Below are 25,164 nucleotides of genomic sequence, written 5' to 3'. Positions count from 1 at the left end.
GAGGGAGGTTTCAGGAAATAAATAAAATAAATAAAAAAAAACTAAGAAAAATAATGGTCAGCGCCCATCTGCAGCCTTATCATTGCCATCAGTGCAGCCTCATCAATGCCCATCTGCAGCCTGGAGGGGACAGGGAGGAGGAGGGCGGGACGAACGCCGACAGATTACATACAGGAGAATCTCCTATGATAAGACAGCACAGTGGTCCAATGGCAGTCCAGGAGACGGGATTTCCTATTACAGAGGCCGCCAACTAAACAGGAGATTCTCACTGTATGTAATCTGATGGAGGCTTGTCCCCCACCCCCGCCCCCTTCGAGGCAGATGAAATTGAAGTATCGGTGAATATCACCAGGGCCGCTGATAGAAATCATGGGGCCCCGTACAGCTTACCTGACGGGGCCCCCCTTCAGCTCCACCCTGGCCTCGCCCCTGGTCCCTCCTCAGCCCCGCCCCTGGCCCCTCCTTCAGCCCCACCCTGCCCCTGGCCCCTCCCCAGACCCCACCTTGAAACAAATGCAGGTTTGTCTACAAGTGATAGTCATGGGTGGTCTGTAGCACATTATGGCATTGGCGGCACGGGTGGCACTGTCTCTGCAGGCAGCACAAGCGTTATGGGCCATAACGCATGTGCTACTGGCAGATAGTGCCAGCCGTGAGACTAATGGCATAACGCATGTGCTACTTGCTGACAGCGCCACCCATGCCACCAATGCCATATTGTGCTGCAGACAGTGCCATTGGCAGCATGGGTGGCACTGTCTCTGCAGGCATCACATGCGTTATGACATTAGCGTCATGGGTGGCACTGTCTGCAGCACAATATGGCATTGGCGGCATGGGTGGCACTGTCTGCAGGGGCATAACGCATGTGCTACCTGCAGACAGTGCCGCCCATGCCACCAATGCCCCAAATAGTCCCTCCCCTGCCACCACCTAGTCTGCGGATAGCTATCTGCACCAAAAAAAAAAAAAAAAAACTTAAAAATAACCGGGGGGTGGTTTGGGCTATTTGGTTGGTAGTTGATTCAGACGGACTCTGATCGGCCATGGCTGGAGGATTTTTTTTATATTAATTATTTATCTGCTCAGCTTGCCTGGGCCCCGCTGCTGGCAGGGCCCGGTACAACAGGGCCAGTTGTACTGGCCTATCAGCGGCCCTGAATATCACGCACAAACTATTTACAGCCGATTTTCATGGTGAAAAAGTGCTTATTATACTCCAATAAATACAGTAATTATTAAACTTGTCCAGTGCTGCACTGCTCAGGAGTCGGCCCTTCGCAGGTCCTGGGTCAGCCTCCGTCTATAGTTCTATCTCACACGTTCCTGGAAAACGAGGCTCCTCAATGGGGGGGGGTGTTGTAGCAATTACCCGCTGGATCCTGGAGAGTGCTCATATGTTCATCAGCACACCAAGGATCTACAATCACCATCCAAAAGGTTTTTATTGCAGAGATCACAGAGACGAGCGCAACGTTTCGGAGTCACGCAGAACCCCTTCGTCAGGCATGTCTGATGAAGGGGTCCTGCCTGAGGCCGAAACATTGCGCTTGTCTTTGTGATGTAATCTCTGCAGTAAAAACCTTGGGACAAGGTTCTAGGTCAGCTCCCATGTCCGGTCCCATCCCAGGAAGAGATAGAAAGGGAAACAGATATTCAGGCTGAGGGCTAGTGACTTGATCAGTACAAAGATTTTCCTGCTGAGAAGAGACAACAGGAGCAATGCCTTGGCACAGGTCACCTGACCTGCTGCCCCCGGAAGACCATCCTGTAGGCAATACAGCAACAGGTATGGCGACTGTCGATTTGGCTCTGATTGGTTGTTACAGGGCAACGCAGACAGTTCCAGGGTCAGACATGTGGAGGAATGAAGTTCAGCTTGGCTTGCTGGTGTGACAGTTCAGTGGCAGGGTCTCTGTCCACGCCGGGTCCCGTCCGTCAGTCCTGAGCGTCTCCCCTTACCTTGATGTCCTCTATATCCGCCGCCTGCATCTTCTCTCTGAAGTGTTTGTCAGTTTCTAGAATTTCCACCACCTGCCGGAAGTATCGGTCATAATAGAGTCCCGTGTCCTGGAAGAGAGAGCGCCAAAATTAGTCACTTACCGCTACGCATCAATAATCACCCCACCCCGAGGGCACCAACCTCACCATTCCTATACAGGGGGGTAAATACTGACCGTCTCCCTGCAGATTGCGTAAGCTTGCTCACTTACATAGAAATGAAGGGTCTATAATTTTTATATGATAGAGACAGAATATCAACCAAAAATCCAGGAAAGAAAAAAATCAGCATGATACAAAATGGTTATAAATTGAGTTGCAGTTCAGTGAGTAAAATAAGTATTTGATCCCTGAGCAAAATATAACTTGGAGAACCCCTTGTTGGTGATCACAGAGGTCAGACGTTTCTTGTAGGTGGTGATGAGGTTTCCACATCTCAGGAGGGATTTTCTCCTCTCTTCTCTACAGATCTTCTCTAAATCCTTAAGGTTTCTTGGCAACTCGAAGTTTCAGCTCCTCCATACATTTCTATAGGATAAGGTCTGGGGACTGGCTAGGCCACTCCATGACCTTAATGTGCTTCTTCTTGAGCCACCCCTTGGTTGTCTTGGTGGTATGTTTTGGGTCATTGTCATGCTGGAAGACCCGTCCATGACCCATCTTCAGTGTTCTGGATGAGGGAAGAAGGTTCTCCTCCAAGATCTTACAATACATGACCCCGTCCATTGGACCCTCAATGGGGCAAAGTTGGCCTGGACCTTTATCAGAGAAACCGCCCCAAAGCATCATGTTCCCCCCCTCCGTGTGTGACTGTAGGGATTGGGTTCTTAGGGTCATAGTCAGCATTGCGTTAATGCCAAAGAGCTTAATTTTGGTCTCATCTGACCAGAGAACTTTCTCCAAATTCCTTTTCTAAATCATTTAGATGTTCATTAGCAGACTTCAGATGGACCTGTACATGTGTCTCCTGAGGAGGGGGACCCTGTACATGTGTCTTCCTGAGGAGGGGGGACCTGTACAGTGTCTTCCTGAGGAGGGACCTGTACACGGTGTCTTCCTGAGGAGGGGACCTGTACATGTGTCTTCCTGAGGAGGGGACCTGTACATGTGTCTTCCTGAGGAGGGGACCTGTACATGTGTCTTCCTGAGGAGGGGACCTGTACATGTGTCTTCTGAGGAGGGACCTGTACATGTGTCTTCCTGAGGAGGGACCTGTACATGTGTCTTCCTGAGGAGGGACCTGTACACGTGTCTTCCTGAGGAGGGGGACCTGTACACGTGTCTTCCTGAGGAGGGGGACCTGTACACGTGTCTTCCTGAGGAGGGGACCTGTACACGTGTCTTCCTGAGGAGGGGACCTGTACACGTGTCTTCCTGAGGAGGGGACCTGTACACGTGTCTTCCTGAGGAGGGACCTGTACATGTGTCTTCCTGAGGAGGGACCTGTACACGTGTCTTCCTGAGGAGGGGGACCTGTACATGTGTCTTCCCTGAGGAGGGGGACCTGTACTGTGTCTTCCTGAGGAGGGGGACCTGTACATGTGTCTTCCTGAGGAGGGGGGACCTGTACATGTGTCTTCCTGAGGAGGGGGACCTGTACATGTGTCTTCCTGAGGAGGGGGACCTGTACATGTGTCTTCCTGAGGAGGGGGACCTGTACATGTGTCTTCCTGAGGAGGGGGACCTGTACATGTGTCTTCCTGAGGAGGGGGACCTGTACATGTGTCTTCCTGAGGAGGGGGACCTGTACATGTGTCTTCCAGAGGAGGGGGACCTGTACATGTGTCTTCCTGAGGAGGGGGACCTTGCGGGGGCTGCAGGATTTCAATCCATGGCGGTGTATTGGTGTCACCAATGGTTTGTTTGGTGACTGTGGTCCCAACTGCCTTGAGATTCTTCACAAGCTCCTCCCATGTAGTTCTGGGCGGATCCCTCACTTTTCTCATGACCATCCTCACCCCATGAGGAGAAATCTTCCATGGAGCTCCAGACTGAGGACAATTGATGATTATTTTGTATTTCTTCCATTTGTGAATAATCTCTCCAACACTCGTCTCCTCTCACCAAGCTTCTTGCTGATGGTCTTGTAGCCCATTCCAGCCTTGTGCAGGTCTCCAATCTCTCCCCGACCTCCTCTGACAGGTCTTTGCTCTTCCCCATGATGGTGAGGATTGGAGGGAAGGGATTCTGTGGACAGGAGTCTTCTATACACATAACGAGTTGTCGTTAGGAGAACCTTCTTACATTGACAGGACTGATCTGTGCACCACATGAGCACCTACTGGAGCCAGTCTGTGGGGGGGAGGGGTATTGTTGGTTGGTTGGGGATCAAATACTTATTTCACTCCATTTATAACATTTGTATTGTGTGTTTTTTTCTGGATTTTGGTTGATCTTCTGTCTCCATCATATAAAATACATCTCTGATAACAATTATAGACCCTTCATTTCTAATGTAAGTGGGGAACACTTACACCATCTGCAGAGGAGCAAGTGCCAGTGCTTACATTACCCGGATTAGACAACCAAAAATGTATCCCATAATAATCAGCCTATTTCAACCTCAACACCGTAGAGGTAGGAGGTGTGTGTGTGGGGGGGGGGGGGGGTTGAGTCCCTGGCACACTGTACAGGTGAGGGGGGGGGGGGAGGGTGTTTCCCCGGCATACTGTACAGGTGGGGGGGGCATGTAGGGACAGCAGAGGGGAGAATGAACCCCAATAGTCATCTGTGGGGGGGCAGCAGAGACGAGGATAGAGAGAGAGAAATATAAAAATGTGGATTACAGCAGGGCCCGACAAATCCCAATTTGTATCGCCCCACATCGGGAAAATAAAGTTCTCGTGCCGGGCAGGCAATTTATTTTTCTATACTTGGGGGGGGGGGGGGAAACACGCAATCCCACGAGGGCCGGGAATGGCACAGCGGGTACTGCAGGTAGAGGGGAGGGAGGAGCGCAGACACGTCCGTTCTCCTCCCCGTCGTGTTCCTGACCCGGAAGGGATGTGTATGATGTCACTTCCAGGTCCCACATGACAGTTTCCCCAACCAGTAGTATGGCCGGGATAGAATGTTCTGCAGGGCGATGTGCATTACATTCAGGGGAGCACAGAGGAGACATTGGTGGCCCTTTAGACCCCGGAAGTCTCATTAAAGAAAATCTTTCATAATAAAACAAACAAAAAAAAACAAACACCAACACACACACACCGCCCAAACCCCCACTGACTTATTTCTTCTCAATTGTTATAAAAATGAAAGTTCCACCCAAGCACATAAAATCATAAAATCACCCCTAACCCCCCCCCCTCCCAAATTTGAGCCCCCCCCATTCGTTTACATCTGTGGGTGGGGGGGGGGCCTCAAATTTGGGAGGGGGGGGTTAGGGGTGATTTTATGTGCTTGGGTGGAACTTTCATTTTTATAACATCTATTGCACCTGAACATCTATTGCGATACACGCGTTGCACATCGCCACATGCACACGCACACACACACACACACACACACGGGCTCCCAGATTCAGAGCCGGATTGTCACATCCAGACCTTCACTTACCGGATATTCAGCCTTCTGTGCTTCCTCCGGGGTCCCCACCTTCACTTTGGTCTTATCGGTGTCTATAGGTACCGCCTGCGCCCTCACCAGGATATACGCCAACAGCAACCCGCCGAGTCCCGCCCATCGCATCTGAGGAGAGAAACGGGCCGCGTTCAGGAAGACATTTATAACTGTGTGTGGGAACAATACCACCATTTATGGGTGACAACTACTACATGAATAAAAGTAACAAATACAAATAACCATAATAAATACATCCAATAAATATTAGGCAATAAATAATTAACCCTTAAAAAAATAAAGCAAAATCTATAAAAAGTTCCAAAACTGTTCATTGCAACAAGAAAACTCAACACATCCACAAATAAAGAGCTCAAAGCCCCAATGTGCGTCTTCTTAGTGTATCCTCCACCCACAAATAACGACAATTCATGCACAGCGTACAGTTTGTGATGTCATAGTATATACCCCGCCTTCCTAATCCAAGAGAAAAGTTCAAATAAATCACCCTCCATCTCCCACAGAGTTAAACCACCACACCTGTTATCTCCCCGTATAGGGAGAAAATAAAAAAGGCTCCAAATAATAATCAAATCATTTTGTTTTATTGCTAAAAAGACAGTACAGCGCACTTCCATTGTGAGGCGTCCCCCCCGATGCCGAGGAGAACGCGCATTTCACTCACAAACACCATCAGCTCCAGCCACTAAACCAGGCCGCATGGGATGACATCATCCCACAAAAAGCTCTTCTCTACGCGTTTCAACGTGACTGAAGACGACATTGAAGCGCGTAGGGCAGAGCGTTTCCTTTAAAAATCCATCTTAAAACTACATGTCGATCCATCACCTGCCTGGCCAGAGTGACAAATCGCAGAGCAGCACTCTGGCCCCAAAAGAAGCTTGTGTTCTTTTAAGCAATGCGTGTTGCAATTGCAGCCAATTCAATGCGTGACAATTGTGGCAAAATCACTCTGTGGTTGAAGTGCCATTAAATAGCACTGGCATCGCTCATGTGTCCCGTGTTGTGCAGCGATTTGGAATCGTGGCGGTTCCACGTGCGATCAGACGTGAATGGAGGAGACTAAATGTCAGGTGACATGTGCAGAACGGAAATATTCGTTTTGTTTGGTATAGAGTTATTATGTTACCAAATTCCTTATGGAATTTGTTTACTTCCTTTAGAAAGTAAACAAAAGACCCGATCAGAGCACGCAGCCCAGCAGATCAGAAAAGAGGGGTGCTCTGAGATGAGGGCCCCCTGCCCCAAACCCCCCCTCCTCCTCATGTTCAGGGCATGTAGCCTGGTATGGTTCATGGGGGGGGGGGGGGGGGTTGTGCGCTCACCCCCCTCCCCCATTTTTCTGACCTGCCAGGCTGCATGCTCGGATAAGGGTGTGGTGTCGACTGGGGGGGGGGGGGGGGGCCATGCCGTTTTTATTTTTAAAAACATATTTCTTCAACTGCCGGCATTATTTATCTCCTCAACATTCATCTGTCAGTGGGATGCAATCTGTCCCCCGCCCCCGGACACAGCCAATCAGATGACTGTACCGGCCCACTACCAGTAACAGGTGATGCTGTGGCCAATTACAGCAGATCACATGACAGTTGTAAACAATGGTGGGGTTTGTTACGTTATGTCATCCACTGTGTACTGTTGTGATGAGCTCCGATTGGTAATAGTGATCACATGGCAGATACAGGGCCAATCACAGCCCATCGGTACCATGTGATTAGCTGTGGCCAATCACAGCTAAATCACAATAGTAAACACCGAATGAGTTTTCAGTAAAAAAAAAAAACGGTTTCTTATAAAAACAAAAAAAAAAAATAATAAAATGCACAGATATAAGCAATTATAGTGTGAAAAAAAAAAAAGGTTAAAAAAATAAAAATAAAATTATATACACACACATACATATATATTTATATTTATTTTTTTACCATCCTGATCCCCCCTCCCCCCCCTCTACCAGTGATATGGGGACACTGGACTGCACTGGTGACCTCTATACATGTCCAGTCCTTCCCGACAGACCTGTCCTGGGACATCGCCTCCCATTTGCCTCGGAGGCCTCCGACCTCGTCCTACCAGGTGCTTGCAGAACCGGCTGATATTCCCCCCCCGGGGGTCCTTCTTGTTTTCCTCCCCCCCCCCCCAGGACCTTGACTATTCACAATCAATCAATCATTCTCACACCGATAAACCTACCCCCACCCCCCCCCCCCTTGCTCTATCCAGGTGCAATTTCCACACCTCCAACATATGGTGAAGTCTCCATTCACACTTATATGACTTGTCATCTGACTGGACATCACAGACCCCCGACAAGTCGTTCCCCATGATTTCCAACGATCACCAATCATATCTGTGCCACTTAAAGGTGCGGCGGCTTCAATAGTTCCTGCACTACTTTGGTCCAACATTCCTCCAACGTGAGAGCCATAGACTTCAGGTGTGACCCCTCCAAGGAAAGTCGCACCTCTATGTTATACATGTGAGAGGGGTCAATATCTTCATCAAAGTCACGTCAAAATTGTACTCCAAACTCAAGCTACAAGTCTGAACGGAGCCGGACCGTTATCCATCCCCCATTGTCCCCATGTATATCTGGTCGCCTATAGTTGGGGGAAAGCCCCGCCTCTGAGGTTCATGTGTGGCTCCTCTATGGACTATAACTGATTGATCGGCGTCTCATCGCCATCGTCTCCCCCATACCGACAGTTCCGTCTCATCGCCATCGTCTTCCCCATACCGACAGTTCCGTCTCATCGCCATCGTCTCCTCCATACCGACAGTTCCGTCTCATCGCCATCGTCTCCTCCATACCGACAGTTCCGTCTCATCGCCATCGTCTCCTCCATACCGACAGTTCCGTCTCATCGCCATCATCTCCTCCATACCAACAGTTCCGTCTCATCGCCATCGTCTCCCCCAGACCGACAGTTCCGTCTCATCGCCATCGTCTCCCCCATACCAACAGTTCCGTCTCATCGCCATCGCCTCCCCCAGACCGACGGTTCCGTCTCATCACCATCGTCTCCCCCATACCGACGGTTCCGTCTCATCGCCATAGTCTCCCCCATACCGACGGTTCCGTCTCATCGCCATCGTCTCCCCCATACCGACGGTTCCGTCTCATCGCCATCGTCTCCCCCATACCGACGGTTCCGTCTCATCGCCATCGTCTCCCCCATACCGACGGTTCCGTCTCATCGCCATCGTCTCCCCCATACCGACGGTTCCGTCTCATCGTCTCCCCCATACCGACGGTTCCGTCTCATCGTCTCCCCCATACCGACGGTTCCGTCTCATCGTCTCCCCCATACCGACGGTTCCGTCTCATCGTCTCCCCCATACCGACGGTTCCGTCTCATCGTCTCCCCCATACCGACGGTTCCGTCTCATTCGTCTCCCCCATACCGACGGTTCCGTCTCATCGTCTCCCCCATACCGACGGTTCCGTCTCATCGTCTCCCCCATACCGACGGTTCCGTCTCATCGTCTCCCCCATACCGACGGTTCCGTCTCATCGTCTCCCCCATACCGACAGTTCCGTCTCATCGCCATCGTCTCCTCCATACCGACAGTTCCGTCTCATCGCCATCGTCTCCTCCATACCGACAGTTCCGTCTCATCGTCTCCCCCATACCGACGGTTCCGTCTCATCGTCTCCCCCATACCGACAGTTCCGTCTCATCGTCTCCCCCATACCGACAGTTCCGTCTCATCGCCCGTCTCCTCCATACCGACAGTTCCGTCTCATCGTCTCCCCCATACCGACAGTTCCGTCTCATCGCCATCGTCTCCTCCATACCGACAGTTCCGTCTCATCGTCTCCCCCATACCGACAGTTCCGTCTCACGCCATCGTCTCCCCCATACCGACGGTTCCGTCTCATCGTCTCCCCCATACCGACGGTTCCGTCTCATCGTCTCCCCCATACCGACGGTTCCGTCTCATCGTCTCCCCCATACCGACGGTTCCGTCTCATCGTCTCCCCCATACCGACAGTTCCGTCTCATCGCCATCGTCTCCTCCATACCGACAGTTCCGTCTCATCGCCATCGTCTCCTCCATACCGACAGTTCCGTCTCATCGTCTCCCCCATACCGACGGTTCCGTCTCATCGTCTCCCCCATACCGACAGTTCCGTCTCATCGTCTCCCCCATACCGACAGTTCCGTCTCATCGCCATCGTCTCCTCCATACCGACAGTTCCGTCTCATCGTCTCCCCCATACCGACAGTTCCGTCTCATCGTCTCCCCCATACCGACAGTTCCGTCTCATCGCCATCGTCTCCTCCATACCGACAGTTCCGTCTCATCGTCTCCCCCATACCGACAGTTCCGTCTCATCGCCATCGTCTCCTCCATACCGACAGTTCCGTCTCATCGTCTCCCCCATACCGACAGTTCCGTCTCATCGTCTCCCCCATACCGACAGTTCCGTCTCATCGCCATCGTCTCCTCCATACCGACAGTTCCGTCTCATCGTCTCCCCCCATACCGACAGTTCCGTCTCATCGCCATCGTCTCCTCCATACCGACAGTTCCGTCTCATCGTCTCCCCCATACCGACAGTTCCATCTCATCGCCATCGTCTCCCCCATACCGACAGTTCTGTCTCATCGCCATCGTCTCCCCCATACCGACAGTTCTGTCTCATCGCCATCGTCTCCCCCATACCGACAGTTCCGTCTCACCGTCTCCCCCATACCGACAGTTCCGTCTCATCGCCATCGTCTCCCCCATACTGACAGTTCCGTCTCATCACCATCGTCTCCCCCATACCGACAGTTCCGTCTCATCGCCATCGTCTCCCCCATACCGACAGTTCCGTCTCATCGCCTCCCCCATACCGACAGTTCCGTCCCATCGTCTCCCCCATACCGACAGTTCCGTCTCATCGCCATCGTCTCCCCCATACCGACAGTTCCGTCTCATCGCCATCGTCTCCCCCATACCGACAGTTCCGTCTCATCGCCATCGTCTCCCCCATACCGACAGTTCCGTCTCATCGCCATCGTCTCCCCCATACCGACAGTTCCGTCTCATCGCCATCGTCTCCTCCATACCGACAGTTCCGTCTCATCGTCTCCCCCATACCGACAGTTCCGTCTCATCGCCATCGTCTCCTCCATACCGACAGTTCCGTCTCATCGCCATCGTCTCCCCCATACCGACAGTTCTGTCTCATCGCCATCGTCTCCCCCATACCGACAGTTCCGTCTCATCGTCTCCCCCATACCGACAGTTCCGTCTCATCGCCATCGTCTCCCCCATACCGACAGTTCCGTCTCATCGTCTCCCCCATACCGACAGTTCCGTCTCATCGCCATCGTCTCCTCCATACCGACAGTTCCATCTCATTGGGAGAAGAGTGGAGTGTGCGATGAGCGGAGGGAGAAGAGTGGAGTGTGTGATGATTGGCAGCTGATTGATCAGTATTGATTCTCATTGCCCCCTCCCCCCGGGACTGGTTTTGTCATATTTCCGGATTGTCCCGGATCTCGGATCGGATGGTAATATTTCCCTCCAGAAGACAGAGCCGGTGTTGTGTGTCCCGGGAGAACCGGTCTGACTACAGATTATTCCCCCGGGGCAGAGAACTTCCCCTCCCCCCACCTATCATCATCTGTCCCGATCACTAATCCTCATCTCTACATTATAAATGATTATAGAAGCAGTGCAGGTATAGAGTGTGACCCGGGATCAGTCCCTGTACAGCAGAGCTCAGACTAGGAGAGGGAAAGCACCACAAAGGACCCAATCAGCTGTACTACAACCATGCTGATAGGAGAAGGAGAGAGCATACTGAAAGAGGAGCTCATCATTGCACTGCTTCTCTTTTTACTGTCAAATCACAGGACAAGACCTCCATCCATTGTGAAAAGCGTGGGGGGGGGGGCATTTGTATGGCGCCCCCTTTACTCTGATACCCCTAACTAAAATCTAGAGGAACCAATTGCCTTCAGAAGTCACCTAATTAGTAAATAGAGTCCCCCTGTGTGTCATATAATCTCAGTATAAATACGGCTGTTCTGTGAAGCCCTCAGAGGTTTGTTAGAGAACCTTAGTGAACAAAGAGCATCATGAAGGCCAAGGAACACACCAGACAGGTCAGGGATAAAGTTGTGGAGAAGTATAAAGCAGGGTTCGGTTATAATAAAATCTCCCAAGCTTTGACCATCTCACGGAGCTCTGTTCAATCCATCATCGGAGAATGGAAAGAGTATGGGCACAACTGCAAACCTACCAAGACATGGCCGTCCACCTAAACTGACCGGGCCGGGCAAGGAGAGCATTCATCAGAGAAGAGCCAAGAGGTCCATGGTAACTCTGGAGGAGCTGCAGAGATCCACAGCTCAGGGGGGAGAATCTGTCCACAGGACAACTATTAGTCGTCTCTCCACAAATCTGCCCTTTATGGAAGAGTGACAAGAAGAAAGACATTGGAGAAAGAAAGTCAGAAGAAGTCCTGTTTGTAGTTTGTGAGAAGCCATGTGGGGGAGGGGGCAGCAAACATGTGGAAGAAGGTGATCTGGTCAGAGGAGACCAAAATTCTACTTTATGGCCTAAAAGTAAAACGCTATGTGTGGGGGAAAACTAACACCGCCCATCCCCCGAACACACCATCTCCACCGTGAGACATGGTGGTGGCAGCATCATGTGGTGGGGATGGTTTTCTTCAGCAGGGACAGGGAAGCTGGTCAGAGTTGATGGGAAGATGGATGGAGACAAATACAGGACAATCTTAGAAGAAAACCTGTTAGAGTCGGCAGAAGACTTGAGACCGGGGCGGAGGTTCCCCTTCCAGCAGGACAACGACCCGAAACATCCAGCCAGAGCTACAATGGAATGGTTTACATCAAAGCATATTCATGTGTTAGAATGGCCCAGTCACAGTCCAGACCTAAATCCCATTGAGAATCTGTGGCAAGACTTGAAAATTGCTGATCACAGACGCTCTCCATCCAATCTGACAGAGCTTGAGATATTCTACAAAGAAGAAGAATGGGCAGAAATGTCCTCTCTAGATGGGCAAAGCTGGTAGAGACACCCCCAAAAAGACTTGTAGAGAAAGGGGGTTCTACAAAGTAGTGACTCCGGGGGGCGCCATACAAATGCCCCCCCTGCCATTCAAATGACCTCCCGCCATACAAATGCCCCCCCTGCCATACAAATGCCCCTCCCCCACACTTTTCACATATTTATTTGTATCATTTATCATTTTCCTTACACTTCACAATTATGTGACACTTTGTGTTGGTCCATCACATAAAATCCCAATAAAATATTGATGGTTTTGGTTGTCAAAAAATGTGGGGAATGTCGGGGGGGGGGGGGGGGGGGGTGTGAATACTTTTTCCAGGCACTGTATATAGAGATAGGTACATTCCAATGATATAGAGCCTTGTCCAAAGAGCTTACAGTCTACAGATGTCAGAAATCAAACTAAGCAAGATATTAGCACTATATAAAAAGGTATAATAATAATAATAATAATAATAATAATGTGTGGCTGTGGGGGAGGGGGCATTAGAGTGTAAGCTCCTCTGGCTCTCCTCGGTCTTTATATGGAGAAGAGGATCGGGGTGGTAAGCGGAGTGTTTCGCACCCGGCGGGGCTCAGCAGTGACACATCAGAAGGTCACAGAACTCTCGGTGTTGCCAGGAGAAGATGTTATTTCTATCCGGATCATCCCGGCGTCACGGGACGGCGCTGAGTACACAAGACGACGTATACCGAGATCACATGTCACCACTACAGGAACACGGATCTACCAATAGTAACTACTGAGTGTAAGCTCCTGGGGTCAGATATACACAAAAAGAATAAACTACATAGAAAGAGATACCGAGAATTACACCCGACATACAGGACAAGAGAAGTGGTACTGTGCAGAGTCCATACATACAGAATAAGAAGAGATACCGAGAATTACACCCGACATACAGGACAAGAGAAGTGGTACTGTGCAGAGTCCATACATACAGAATAAGAACAGATACCGAGAATTACACCCGACATACAGCACAAGAGAAGTAGTACTGTGCAGAGTCCATACATACAGAATAAGAACAGATACCGAGAATTACACCCGACATACAGGACAAGAGAAGTGGTACTGTGCAGAGTCCATACATACAGAATAAGAACAGATACCGAGAATTACACCCGACATACAGGACAAGAGAAGTAGTACTGTGCAGAGTCCATACATACAGAATAAGAACAGATACCGAGAATTACACCCGACATACAGGACAAGAGAAGTAGTACTGTGCAGAGTCCATACATACAGAATAAGAACAGATACCGAGAATTACACCCGACATACAGGACAAGAGAAGTGGTACTGTGCAGAGTCCATACATACAGAATAAGAAGAGATACCGAGAATTACACCCGACATACAGGACAAGAGAAGTAGTACTGTGCAGAGTCCATACATACAGAATAAGAACAGATACCGAGAATTACACCCGACATACAGGACAAGAGAAGTGGTACTGTGCAGAGTCCATACATACAGAATAAGAAGAGATACCGAGAATTACACCCGACATACAGGACAAGAGAAGTGGTACTGTGCAGAGTCCATACATACAGAATAAGAAGAGATACCGAGAATTACACCCGACATACAGCACAAGAGAAGTAGTACTGTGCAGAGTCCATACATACAGAATAAGAACAGATACCGAGAATTACACCCGACATACAGGACAAGAGAAGTGGTACTGTGCAGAGTCCATACATACAGAATAAGAAGAGATACCGAGAATTACACCCGACATACAGGACAAGAGAAGTAGTACTGTGCAGAGTCCATACATACAGAATAAGAAGAGATACCGAGAATTACACCCGACATACAGGACAAGAGAAGTGGTACTGTGCAGAGTCCATACATACAGAATAAGAACAGATACCGAGAATTACACCCGACATACAGGACAAGAGAAGTGGTACTGTGCAGAGTCCATACATACAGAATAAGAACAGATACCGAGAATTACACCCGACATACAGGACAAGAGAAGTGGTACTGTGCAGAGTCCATACATACAGAATAAGAACAGATACCGAGAATTACACCCGACATACAGGACAAGAGAAGTGGTACTGTGCAGAGTCCATACATACAGAATAAGAACAGATACCGAGAATTACACCCGACATACAGGACAAGAGAAGTGGTACTGTGCAGAGTCCATACATACAGAATAAGAAGAGATACCGAGAATTACACCCGACATACAGGACAAGAGAAGTGGTACTGTGCAGAGTCCATACATACAGAATAAGAAGAGATACCGAGAATTACACCCGACATACAGCACAAGAGAAGTAGTACTGTGCAGAGTCCATACATACAGAATAAGAACAGATACCGAGAATTACACCCGACATACAGGACAAGAGAAGTGGTACTGTGCAGAGTCCATACATACAGAATAAGAAGAGATACCGAGAATTACACCCGACATACAGGACAAGAGAAGTAGTACTGTGCAGAGTCCATACATACAGAATAAGAAGAGATACCGAGAATTACACCCGACATACAGGACAAGAGAAGTGGTACTGTGCAGAGTCCATACATACAGAATAAGAACAGATACCGAGAATTACACCCGACATACAGGACAAGAGAAGTGGTACTGTGCAGAGTCCATACATACAGAATAAGAACAGATACCGAGAATTACACCCGACATACAGGACAAGAGAAGTGGTACTGTGCAGAGTCCATACATACAGAATAAGAACAGATACCGAGAATTACACCCGACATACAGGACAAGAGAAGTGGTACTGTGCAGAGTCCATACATACAGAATAAGAACAGATACCGAGAATTACACCCGACATACAGCACAAGAGAAGTAGTACTGTGCAGAGTCCATACATACAGAATAAGAACAGATACCGAGAATTACACCCGACATACAGGACAAGAGAAGTGGTACTGTGCAGAGTCCATACATACAGAATAAGAAGAGATACCGAGAATTACACCCGACATACAGGACAAGAGAAGTGGTACTGTGCAGAGTCCATACATACAGAATAAGAAGAGATACCGAGAATTACACCCGACATACAGGACAAGAGAAGTAGTACTGTGCAGAGTCCATACATACAGAATAAGAAGAGATACCGAGAATTACACCCGACATACAGGACAAGAGAAGTGGTACTGTGCAGAGTCCATACATACAGAATAAGAAGAGATACCGAGAATTACACCCGACATACAGGACAAGAGAAGTGGTACTGTGCAGAGTCCATACATACAGAATAAGAACAGATACCGAGAATTACACCCGACATACAGCACAAGAGAAGTAGTACTGTGCAGAGTCCATACATACAGAATAAGAAGAGATACCGAGAATTACACCCGACATACAGGACAAGAGAAGTGGTACTGTGCAGAGTCCATACATACAGAATAAGAAGAGATACCGAGAATTACACCCGACATACAGGACAAGAGAAGTGGTACTGTGCAGAGTCCATACATACAGAATAAGAAGAGATACCGAGAATTACACCCGACATACAGGACAAGAGAAGTAGTACTGTGCAGAGTCCATACATACAGAATAAGAACAGATACCGAGAATTACACCCGACATACAGGACAAGAGAAGTGGTACTGTGCAGAGTCCATACATACAGAATAAGAACAGATACCGAGAATTACACCCGACATACAGGACAAGAGAAGTAGTACTGTGCAGAGTCCATACATACAGAATAAGAACAGATACCGAGAATTACACCCGACATACAGGACAAGAGAAGTAGTACTGTGCAGAGTCCATACATACAGAATAAGAACAGATACCGAGAATTACACCCGACATACAGGACAAGAGAAGTGGTACTGTGCAGAGTCCATACATACAGAATAAGAACAGATACCGAGAATTACACCCGACATACAGGACAAGAGAAGTGGTACTGTGCAGAGTCCATACATACAGAATAAGAAGAGATACCGAGAATTACACCCGACATACAGGACAAGAGAAGTGGTACTGTGCAGAGTCCATACATACAGAATAAGAAGAGATACCGAGAATTACACCCGACATACAGGACAAGAGAAGTAGTACTGTGCAGAGTCCATACATACAGAATAAGAAGAGATACCGAGAATTACACCCGACATACAGGACAAGAGAAGTGGTACTGTGCAGAGTCCATACATACAGAATAAGAAGAGATACCGAGAATTACACCCGACATACAGGACAAGAGAAGTGGTACTGTGCAGAGTCCATACATACAGAATAAGAACAGATACCGAGAATTACACCCGACATACAGCACAAGAGAAGTAGTACTGTGCAGAGTCCATACATACAGAATAAGAAGAGATACCGAGAATTACACCCGACATACAGGACAAGAGAAGTGGTACTGTGCAGAGTCCATACATACAGAATAAGAAGAGATACCGAGAATTACACCCGACATACAGGACAAGAGAAGTGGTACTGTGCAGAGTCCATACATACAGAATAAGAAGAGATACCGAGAATTACACCCGACATACAGGACAAGAGAAGTAGTACTGTGCAGAGTCCATACATACAGAATAAGAACAGATACCGAGAATTACACCCGACATACAGGACAAGAGAAGTGGTACTGTGCAGAGTCCATACATACAGAATAAGAACAGATACCGAGAATTACACCCGACATACAGGACAAGAGAAGTAGTACTGTGCAGAGTCCATACATACAGAATAAGAACAGATACCGAGAATTACACCCGACATACAGGACAAGAGAAGTAGTACTGTGCAGAGTCCATACATACAGAATAAGAACAGATACCGAGAATTACACCCGACATACAGGACAAGAGAAGTGGTACTGTGCAGAGTCCATACATACAGAATAAGAACAGATACCGAGAATTACACCCGACATACAGGACAAGAGAAGTGGTACTGTGCAGAGTCCATACATACAGAATAAGAAGAGATACCGAGAATTACACCCGACATACAGGACAAGAGAAGTGGTACTGTGCAGAGTCCATACATACAGAATAAGAAGAGATACCGAGAATTACACCCGACATACAGGACAAGAGAAGTAGTACTGTGCAGAGTCCATACATACAGAATAAGAAGAGATACCGAGAATTACACCCGACATACAGGACAAGAGAAGTGGTACTGTGCAGAGTCCATACATACAGAATAAGAAGAGATACCGAGAATTACACCCGACATACAGGACAAGAGAAGTGGTACTGTGCAGAGTCCATACATACAGAATAAGAACAGATACCGAGAATTACACCCGACATACAGCACAAGAGAAGTAGTACTGTGCAGAGTCCATACATACAGAATAAGAAGAGATACCGAGAATTACACCCGACATACAGGACAAGAGAAGTGGTACTGTGCAGAGTCCATACATACAGAATAAGAAGAGATACCGAGAATTACACCCGACATACAGGACAAGAGAAGTGGTACTGTGCAGAGTCCATACATACAGAATAAGAAGAGATACCGAGAATTACACCCGACATACAGGACAAGAGAAGTAGTACTGTGCAGAGTCCATACATACAGAATAAGAACAGATACCGAGAATTACACCCGACATACAGGACAAGAGAAGTGGTACTGTGCAGAGTCCATACATACAGAATAAGAACAGATACCGAGAATTACACCCGACATACAGGACAAGAGAAGTAGTACTGTGCAGAGTCCATACATACAGAATAAGAACAGATACCGAGAATTACACCCGACATACAGGACAAGAGAAGTAGTACTGTGCAGAGTCCATACATACAGAATAAGAACAGATACCGAGAATTACACCCGGTGTATATCCAGTGGGGACAATAATGATTTGATCCCCTGCAGACTGTGTAAGTGTGGACGGGGTCATGTATTGTAAGATCTTGGATGAGAACCTTCTTCCCTCATCCAGAACACTGAAGATGGGTCATGGACGGGTCTTCCAGCATCACAATGACCCAAAACATACCTCCGAGGCAACAAAGGAGAGGCTCAAGAAGAAGCACATTAAGGTCATGGAAATACTTATTTTACTCACTGAACTTCTTTTATAACATTTGTATTGTGTGTTTTTCTGGATTTTTGGTTGATATTTTGTCTCTATCATATAAAATACCCCTCTGATAACAATGATAGACCCTTCATTTCTATGTAAGTGGGCAAAAAACTCACACCATCTGCAGGGGAGCCAATCAGTATTTGTGTGTGTGTGTGTGTATGTATATATGTACACACACACACACACACTGTATGCGACAAAAGTAAGTACACCCCTTCTCTCTTTTCATGTGACAACACTGAAGAAATGACACTTGTCTACAATGTAAAGTAGTGAGTGTACAGCTTGTATAACAGTGTAAATTTCCTGTCCCCTCAAAATAACTCAACACACAGCCATTAATGTCTAAACCGCTGGCAACAAAAGTCAGTACACCCCTAAGGGAAAATCTCCAAATTGGGGCCCAATTAGCCATTTTCCCCTCCCCCCGGTGTCATGTGACTTATTGGTGTTACAAGGTCTCAGGTGTTACATTTGGTGTTATCGCTCTCACTCTCCCTTCTGTACTGTAATTGTGTTGTCCCCCCTCTACATTGTAAAGCGCTGCGTAAACTGTTGGCGCTGTATAAATGGTGTATAATAATAATAATAATAATAATAATAATAATAATACTGGTCACTGGAAGGACATCACGGCACAGAACTCTCTGAGGATGTGATGAGAATTGTCGGGGATATAAGAAGAAGATCACCAAGAGACTGAGGAATATCACAGGAGGAGATCGGCACTCACCTCACTGAGGGGTGTACTTACTTTTGTCACACACTGTATATATATATATATATATAATACACACAGAGATGTACAGAGGAGGAGGAGGATGAGGATGAGGAGGATATAGGGGAGGCGTGCATAACACAGATGTAGTGAGGTAGGTAGCAGAGTATATATAATATATATGATGAGAGGTGGAGGACACTCACCCTCCGGAGGGGAGACATGGAAGATCCGGGCACACACCGTGCGATGGAGGAGAGGAGAGGAGAGGAGTGTCGGGGCTCCGGTCGGATGTACAGCGCCGGTCACACACAGTACGATGTGCTCGGAAGATGAATTGGTCCTCCTGTGTGATGGAGGGGGAGGAGCCTGGGGGTGACGTAGCGGGTATAGCCCCTCCCCCGTCTCCTCCACCTGTACACACCGCACTGCTCTCTTAGTGGCCCCGTACAAACTCGCCCCGCCTCTTCCCCCGGCTACTGTGTGACATCACTTCCTATTCTCCCTCCCTCCCACACACGCCGCCCTTATCCGGAAGAAAACAAGAAACTGGCTGAGGAGGAGGGAGGAGCTGAGTATAGAGGAGGGTGGAGCTGAGTAGAGAGCAGAGAGGAGCTATGTGTAGAGGAAGGAGGAGCTATGTGTAGAGGAGGGAGGGGGCTATTGGTAGAGGAGGGAGGGGCTATCTGTACAGGAGGGAGGAGCTATGTGTAGAGGAGGGTGCAGCTGCGTGTAGAGCTGGGTGTAGAGAAGGGTGGAGCTGGGTATAGAAGAGGGAGGAGCTGAATATAGAGGAGGGAGGAACTGGGTGTACAGGAGGAAGGAGCTGGGTGTAGTGAAGGGAGGAGCTAGGTGTAGAGGAGGGAGGAGCTATGTGTAGAGCTGGGTGTAGAGGAGGGAGGAGCTTTCCGTAGAGCTGGCTGTGGAGGAGGGAGGAGCTGGGTGTAGAGGAGGGAGGAGCTATGTGTAGAGGAGGGAGGAGCTATGTGTAGAGCTGGGTGTAGAGGAGGGAGGGTGTGAAGGAGGGAGGAGCTGGGTGTAGAGGAGGGAGGGGCTATGTCTAGAGCTGGGTGTAGAGGAGGGAGGAGCTGGGTGTGGAGGAGGGAGGAGCTGGGTGTAGTGAAGGGAGGAGCTGAGTGTAGAGGAGGGAGGAGCTGGATGTAGAGGAGGGAGGAGCTATGTGTAGAGGAGGGAGGGGCTATTGGTAGAGGAGGGAGGGGCTATGTGTACAGGAGGGAGGGGCTATGTGTACAGGAGGGAGGAGCTATGTGTAGAGGAGGGTACAGCTGCGTGTAGAGCTGGGTGTAGAAGAGGGAGGAGCTGAATATACAGGAGGGAGGAACTGGGTGTACAGGAGGGAGGAGCTGGGTGTAGTGAAGGGAGGACCTGGATGTAGTGAAGGGAGGAGCTGGGTGTAAAGGAGGGTGGAGCTAAGTGTAGAGGAGGGAGGAGCTATGTGTAGAGCTGGGTGTGGAGGAGGGAGGAGCTGGGTGTAGAGGAGGGAGGAGCTATGTGTAGAGGAGGGAGGAGCTATGTGTAGAGCTGGGTGTAGAGGAGGGAGGGGCTATGTGTAGAGCTGGGTGTGAAGGAGGGAGGAGCTGGGTGTAGAGGAGGGAGGGGCTATGTGTAGAGCTGGGTGTAGAGGAGGGAGGAGCTGGGTGTAGTGAAGGGAGGAGCTGGGTGTAGAGGAGGGAGGAGCTGGATGTAGAGGAGGGAGGAGCAACCAGTCGCCTGTATTGTGGATCAGTGTCCCCCTTCTTCTGTATCCTAGCAACCAGTCGCCTGTATTGTGGATCAGTGTCCCCCTTCTTCTGTATCCTAGCAACCAGTCGCCTGTATTGTGGCTCAGTGTCCCCCTTCTTCTGTATCCTAGCAACCAGTCACCTGTATTGTGGCTCAGTGTCCCCCTTCTGTATCCTAGCAACCAGTCACCTGTATTGTGGCTCAGTGTCCCCCTTCTTCTGTATCCTAGCAACCAGTCGCCTGTATTGTGACTCAGTGTCCCCCTTCTTCTGTATCCTAGCAACCAGTCGCCTGTATTGTGGCTCAGTGTCCCCCTTCTTCTGTATCCTAGCAACCAGTCACCTGTATTGTGGCTCAGTGCCCCCCTTCTTCTGTATCCTAGCAACCAGTCACCTGTATTGTGGCTCAGTGTCCCCCTTCTGTATCCTAGCAACCAGTCACCTGTATTGTGGCTCAGTGTCCCCCTTCTTCTGTATCCTAGCAACCAGTCGCCTGTATTGTGACTCAGTGTCCCCCTTCTTCTGTATCCTAGCAACCAGTCGCCTGTATTGTGGCTCAGTGTCCCCCTTCTTCTGTATCCTAGCAACCAGTCACCTGTATTGTGGCTCAGTGTCCCCCTTCTGTATCCTAGCAACCAGTCACCTGTATTGTGGCTCAGTGTCCCCCTTCTTCTGTATCCTAGCAACCAGTCACCTGTATTGTGGATCAGTGTCCCCTTCTTCTGTATCCTAGCAACCAGTCGCCTGTATTGTGGATCAGTGTCCCCTTCTTCTGTATCCTAGCAACCAGTCGCCTGTATTGTGGATCAGTGTCCCCCTTCTTCTGTATCCTAGCAACCAGTCGCCTGTATTGTGGATCAGTGTCCCCTTCTTCTGTATCCTAGCAACCAGTCACCTGTATTGTGGCTCAGTGTCCCCCTTCTGTATCCTAGCAACCAGTCGCCTGTATTGTGGATCAGTGTCCCCCTTCTTCTGTATCCTAGCAACCAGTCACCTGTATTGTGGATAAGTGTCCCCTTTCTTCTGTATCCTAGCAACCAGTCGCCTGTATTGTGGATCAGTGTCCCCTTCTTCTGTATCCTAGCAACCAGTCACCTGTATTGTGGCTCAGTGCCCCCCTTCTTCTGTATCCTAGCAACCAGTCACCTGTATTGTGGCTCAGTGTCCCCCTTCTGTATCCTAGCAACCAGTCACCTGTATTGTGGATCAGTGTCCCCCTTCTTCTGTATCCTAGCAACCAGTCGCCTGTATTGTGGCTCAGTGTCCCCCTTCTTCTGTATCCTAGCAACCAGTCGCCTGTATTGTGGATCAGTGTCCCCTTCTTCTGTATCCTAGCAACCAGTCACCTATATTGTGGCTCGGTGTCCCCCTTCTTCTGTATCCTAGCAACCAGTCACCTGTATTGTGGATCAGTGCCCCCCTTCTTCTGTATCCTAGCAACCAGTCACCTGTATTGTGGCTCAGTGTCCCCCTTCTGTATCCTAGCAACCAGTCGCCTGTATTGTGGATCAGTGTCCCCCTTCTTCTGTATCCTAGCAACCAGTCGCCTGTATTGTGGATCAGTGTCCCCTTTCTTCTGTATCCTAGCAACCAGTCGCCTGTATTGTGGATCAGTGTCCCCTTCTTCTGTATCCTAGCAACCAGTCACCTGTATTGTGGCTCAGTGCCCCCCTTCTTCTGTATCCTAGCAACCAGTCACCTGTATTGTGGCTCAGTGTCCCCCTTCTGTATCCTAGCAACCAGTCACCTGTATTGTGGATCAGTGTCCCCCTTCTTCTGTATCCTAGCAACCAGTCGCCTGTATTGTGGCTCAGTGCCCCCCTTCTTCTGTATCCTAGCAACCAGTCACCTGTATTGTGGCTCAGTGTCCCCCTTCTGTATCCTAGCAACCAGTCACCTGTATTGTGGATCAGTGTCCCCCTTCTTCTGTATCCTAGCAACCAGTCGCCTGTATTGTGGCTCAGTGTCCCCCTTCTTCTGTATCCTAGCAACCAGTCGCCTGTATTGTGGATCAGTGTCCCCTTCTTCTGTATCCTAGCAACCAGTCACCTATATTGTGGCTCGGTGTCCCCCTTCTTCTGTATCCTAGCAACCAGTCACCTGTATTGTGGATCAGTGCCCCCCTTCTTCTGTATCCTAGCAACCAGTCGTCTGTATTGTGGCTCAGTGTCCCCCTTCTTCTGTATCCTAGCAACCAGTCGCCTGTATTGTGGCTCAGTGTCCCCCTTCTTCTGTATCCTAGCAACCAGCCGCCTGTATTGTGGATCAGTGTCCCCTTCTTCTGTATCCTAGCAACCAGTCACCTGTATTGTGGCTCAGTGTCCCCCTTCTGTATCCTAGCAACCAGTCACCTGTATTGTGGCTCAGTGTCCCCCTTCTGTATCCTAGCAACCAGTCGCCTGTATTGTGGATCAGTGTCCCCTTCTTCTGTATCCTAGCAACCAGTCGCCTGTATTGTGGCTCAGTGTCCCCCTTCTTCTGTATCCTAGCAACCAGTCACCTGTGTTGTGGCTCAGTGCCCCCCTTCTTCTGTATCCTAACAACCAGTCACCTGTATTGTGGCTCTGTGTCCCCCCTCTTCTGTATCCTAGCAACCAGTCACCTGTATTGTTGCTCAGTGTCCCCCTTCTTCTGTATCCTAGCAACCAGTCACCTGTATTGTGGCTCAGTGTCCCCCTTCTGTATCCTAGCAACCAGTCGCCTGTATTGTGGATCAGTGTCCCCCTTCTTCTGTATCCTAGCAACCAGTCGCCTGTATTGTGGATCAGTGTCCCCTTTCTTCTGTATCCTAGCAACCAGTCGCCTGTATTGTGGATCAGTGTCCCCTTCTTCTGTATCCTAGCAACCAGTCACCTGTATTGTGGCTCAGTGCCCCCCTTCTTCTGTATCCTAGCAACCAGTCACCTGTATTGTGGCTCAGTGTCCCCCTTCTGTATCCTAGCAACCAGTCACCTGTATTGTGGATCAGTGTCCCCCTTCTTCTGTATCCTAGCAACCAGTCGCCTGTATTGTGGCTCAGTGTCCCCCTTCTTCTGTATCCTAGCAACCAGTCGCCTGTATTGTGGCTCAGTGTCCCCCTTCTTCTGTATCCTAGCAACCAGTCGCCTGTATTGTGGATCAGTGTCCCCTTCTTCTGTATCCTAGCAACCAGTCGCCTGTATTGTGGATCAGTGTCCCCTTTCTTCTGTATCCTAGCAACCAGTCGCCTGTATTGTGGATCAGTGTCCCCTTCTTCTGTATCCTAGCAACCAGTCGCCTGTATTGTGGCTCAGTGTCCCCCTTCTTCTGTATCCTAGCAACCAGTCACCTGTGTTGTGGCTCAGTGCCCCCCTTCTTCTGTATCCTAACAACCAGTCACCTGTATTGTGGCTCTGTGTCCCCCCTCTTCTGTATCCTAGCAACCAGTCACCTGTATTGTTGCTCAGTGTCCCCCTTCTTCTGTATCCTAGCAACCAGTCACCTGTATTGTGGCTCAGTGTCCCCCTTCTGTATCCTAGCAACCAGTCGCCTGTATTGTGGATCAGTGTCCCCCTTCTTCTGTATCCTAGCAACCAGTCGCCTGTATTGTGGATCAGTGTCCCCTTTCTTCTGTATCCTAGCAACCAGTCGCCTGTATTGTGGATCAGTGTCCCCTTCTTCTGTATCCTAGCAACCAGTCACCTGTATTGTGGCTCAGTGCCCCCCTTCTTCTGTATCCTAGCAACCAGTCACCTGTATTGTGGCTCAGTGTCCCCCTTCTGTATCCTAGCAACCAGTCACCTGTATTGTGGATCAGTGTCCCCCTTCTTCTGTATCCTAGCAACCAGTCGCCTGTATTGTGGCTCAGTGTCCCCCTTCTTCTGTATCCTAGCAACCAGTCGCCTGTATTGTGGCTCAGTGTCCCCCTTCTTCTGTATCCTAGCAACCAGTCGCCTGTATTGTGGATCAGTGTCCCCTTCTTCTGTATCCTAGCAACCAGTCACCTGTATTGTGGATCAGTGTCCCCCTTCTTCTGTATCC

The 25,164-nt window shown here is 49.3% G+C and overlaps 1 protein-coding gene across 1 annotated transcript in view; it reads right to left on the bottom strand.

Moving 5' to 3' along the window:
• Positions 1-19,925, bottom strand: part of NUCB2 (nucleobindin 2) — a gene marked incomplete in the record, with an annotated part of 27,622 nt that extends 7,697 nt beyond the window's left edge. The window contains 3 exon segments of the mRNA XM_077453691.1: positions 1,966-2,073; positions 5,563-5,694; positions 19,630-19,925. Of these exon segments, the coding sequence (XP_077309817.1) occupies positions 1,966-2,073; positions 5,563-5,694; positions 19,630-19,647 (258 nt within the window).
• Between the last annotated feature and the right edge of the window lie 5,239 nt (positions 19,926-25,164).

The sequence above is a fragment of the Lithobates pipiens genome, unplaced genomic scaffold (assembly GCF_037356315.1).
Source record: "Lithobates pipiens isolate NorthernLeopardFrog02 unplaced genomic scaffold, aLitPip1_a1.2 Scaffold_24, whole genome shotgun sequence".
Classification (NCBI taxonomy): domain Eukaryota; kingdom Metazoa; phylum Chordata; class Amphibia; order Anura; family Ranidae; genus Lithobates; species Lithobates pipiens.
Note: the sequence above shows the minus strand (reverse complement) of the source record. Positions and strands in the feature narration are given on the sequence as shown.